This window comes from Lipotes vexillifer, unplaced genomic scaffold (genome assembly GCF_000442215.2).
Source record: "Lipotes vexillifer unplaced genomic scaffold, Lipotes_vexillifer_v1.1 scaffold445, whole genome shotgun sequence".
Taxonomy (NCBI): domain Eukaryota; kingdom Metazoa; phylum Chordata; class Mammalia; order Artiodactyla; family Lipotidae; genus Lipotes; species Lipotes vexillifer.
Window position 1 is genome coordinate 587,984 of NW_006774995.1, and position 3,185 is coordinate 591,168.

The following is a 3,185-nucleotide window of genomic DNA, read 5'->3' on the forward strand; positions in this document are numbered from 1 at the left end:
CTGTCATTCTCCTAATAAAATCAAACACATTTAATCCACCTTGGCATTTGTTTTTCAAAAGGACTCAGACCAACATAGTCATCTTCTCACCTCCTACATTTTGCTTGTTTATTATATTTATCTTTTACTGCCTTCTAGAATATAAGTTCCAGCAGAGCAGGAATTTTGTTTATCCATGTATCTCAAACATCTAGCACAGTACCTGACACATCATAGGTGCTCAACAAATATGTGCAGAATAAATGGATAACAAATGCTGAAAATTAGCAATTATTAGTATTTTCAGCTAAATAAATGAATAAACACATGATGATCCCAATCAGTTATTACAGTTTTGCTCCCTCCTAAATTCCCTGATTCTCTAATTTAATCTAGTCCTCCCCTTACACTAGAAAACACTTGGGTTTTCCCATTACAGAAATGAGATTTTAGAGGTAAATTGGTTTTAGGAAAAGATCCAGACTAATCATTGGATGACTGCCATCTGTTCTGAGCAGCAAATATGCAATTCTGACTGAGATATTTATCACTACCACTCTCTCGTCTTTAATTTCAGCCAGGATCTGCAGATAAACAAAATCAAAAATTTTAAAGGTTTGATCTTTTAAGCTTAAATATCCATCCAATAGCAATCAAGCTTGGCCCACACCTGGTCAATTCTCCCATTCTCTAGTCTACCTAAATGTCCCTTGAGGATGTATGAGTAAAGACAAACTACACTCATGTATGACTTCAGACTGCGGAAACTGGTGAGTTTCACCTTAGGGTTCTATGGTAGGGTGACTTTAAATGACAATATGAGGAAATCTTTTCTCACTAGGGCCACAAAGGTCACCCAGAGGAGATCCCCACAGAGTTCTAACTAAGGGGTTTATACCCAGCTCTAAGTGTTCTGGGAGCTAGATGGAGGAGAAGGCTGGGGGCCCAACTCTTTCTCATAACGACAGATGTAACCTTCAGCCTGTGTTTCACCTTGCCCTGTTTCTTGGGCAGAACTGATGAATGGCTATTAGAAAGTCCAGGTTCCAGTCCTGGCATTGCTACTTATTACCTGTGTGACAAATTACCTCTCTGAGCCTCAGTTTCCTCATTTTTAAAATAGGGCTAATATCTGCCAGCACCTTGTAAGATAAATCCAACGTAAAGCATTTGCCTATAGAGAGTACTGAACAAATGTTAGCCATTATTATTACTGATATCAATAATGCAAAGGAAATTAGAACACCTGTTCAATGTTTGGGGTGTCCTTTTAACCTCTTCAGCTGAATGTTGATATGAAGGTGCTTGATAGCATCTAAACATGTAACAATGAGGTAGATGGTAATTAGCATTTATTACGTCAAAATTTAATTAAAGAAATGGTAGGGGAAAGAACACAAAGTCAGTCATAAAGCTTCTCAGCCTCTGCTTTGACCTAAGAGTTTCGCTGGGCTCGACTTCCTCTTTCTAAAGTGCCAGGGAATACTCACATGGTGTGAGACTACATGAGTTACAGAATGTCTCATCACACTTTCAAAGTCTCATTCCTTTCTCTTGCATAACTGGTGAGGTCAAGATGGGCAACTTCCTGAGTGTCATTGCTGAATAGGATCCAAGAAAGAACTGCATTCCATAGAAATCCAAGACAAGAAATAAGGGAGGGTGGTACTTGACATTTAAACCACACTGAACACAGCCGGTAGACCAAGTTCTTAACAGAGTCACGTTAATGCCTTTAATTTCTCCACGACCTAAAGATTCCAAAGTTTGAAACAAACTGCTGAAGTAGGAGGGGAAGGGAAAGGCAACGGCAGCCTGATGTAAGTTTACCACTATATTAAATTCTAAAGTTACTCTAGAATTTTGTATTCTTATCTAAATACAATTAAAGGAAGAAAGGCAAGCAAGTGACTTGACCCAGTCAAGGTAAGGCTTTGTCTTTGCAACTCTGGAGGACAGTACAGGTAAACAACTTTGTACAAATACACACAGACCCACACATGCAGAGATTTGGTTGTGTGTGGCTAGAGCAGAGGCTGATTAAGCACTCAGTGCATGGGCTTCTAGCGCTACTCCTAGGAAAGAATGAATTGGATAAGGAACAGTTAATAAGAAAATGTGCCTTGCTAACTGTGCACATTACAACAAAGAGCTGGCAGCTCCTGAAGGAAAAGGGCTTGTACGGCTGCCGTTCAAACTTGTCAGTCAGCCCGTGCTAGCAGCCTCAGCGTCTGCTTCCCCAGCATACCCTCATTACATGTGTCTGGCCTGATCTGTACATCTGCTCAGAGACGCTCCTGCCGAGTCGGGGATTTCTGCTTTTCTCCACCGCTGCCAAAGCGGATTTCTCCGTTTCTCTGTCACCTCCACTCCTCTCCCCAAGGAGGCTCCTGCTTTATGGTAGTTTTGGACTTCCCTCACTGGCTGCCTGTCCTTGACTTCTAGAATGGAAGAAGCTGAGCTGGTGAAGGAGAGACTCCAGGCCATCACAGTAAGTCTTGCATACAGTTATAACTCATGGAGAAGGTTGCTCATACTAACAACAGAAGCATTGCTAGCTGCCCCGGCCGCTGAGCCCCGTAAGTGGAAAAACAGAACTGTCACCTTTCAGGGACGACGGGTCTCTGCCACTCTCTTAACCCTGGTGACCCTCTGTAACTCTTGGTTTTCCAAACCTGAGTACAGGGCAAATGTTCTTGATTTCCACAAAAACTGTGCCTATGTTTTAAATAGCAGTCAGAAGCTTTTAAGGCAGTTTGGTTAACCTTCTATGTACCTTAAAAAAATGCAGATTTTCCTTAAATTTATATTCGACAAACAATAGATCAAAAAACAGATCCCTAACTTGGAAACTTTTTTAAACAATTAATTCACCAAAAAGTTAAAATCTTTTAAAAGGAGGAGAGAAAAAGAAATAAAACAAATAACTTGAAACTTTTTATTTGTCATTGTGGAAGTGTGTCAGAAAGCCTAACAAAATTAAAATGAATGTCGTTGTACTTAAGCTAAGCATTAAACAAGAGAAAAGTAGGTAAAAGCATTATCAGATTAATTCTAAGATATCAGTTTCCAGCAGAGTCACAAACTGAATAAGATCCTGATAAAGGAATGCAATGCATGCAATGCAATGGATTTGGAAAATATTTCGTTAATACCGGGAAGGAGAATAGTGCATTTTTTATGTTTGTTCTGGGAAAGAGCCAAAG

General features: G+C 40.1%; 1 protein-coding gene across 1 annotated transcript in view; it reads left to right on the forward strand.

Moving 5' to 3' along the window:
* Window positions 1–1,994: 1,994 nt before the first annotated feature.
* PALMD (palmdelphin) overlaps window positions 1,995–3,185 on the forward strand; it is a 55,716-nt gene continuing 54,525 nt past the window's right edge. The window contains exon 1 of the mRNA XM_007449603.1: window positions 1,995–2,470. Within this exon, the coding sequence (XP_007449665.1) occupies window positions 2,426–2,470 (45 nt within the window). The 5' untranslated portion in view covers window positions 1,995–2,425. The remainder of the gene's footprint in view (window positions 2,471–3,185) is intronic.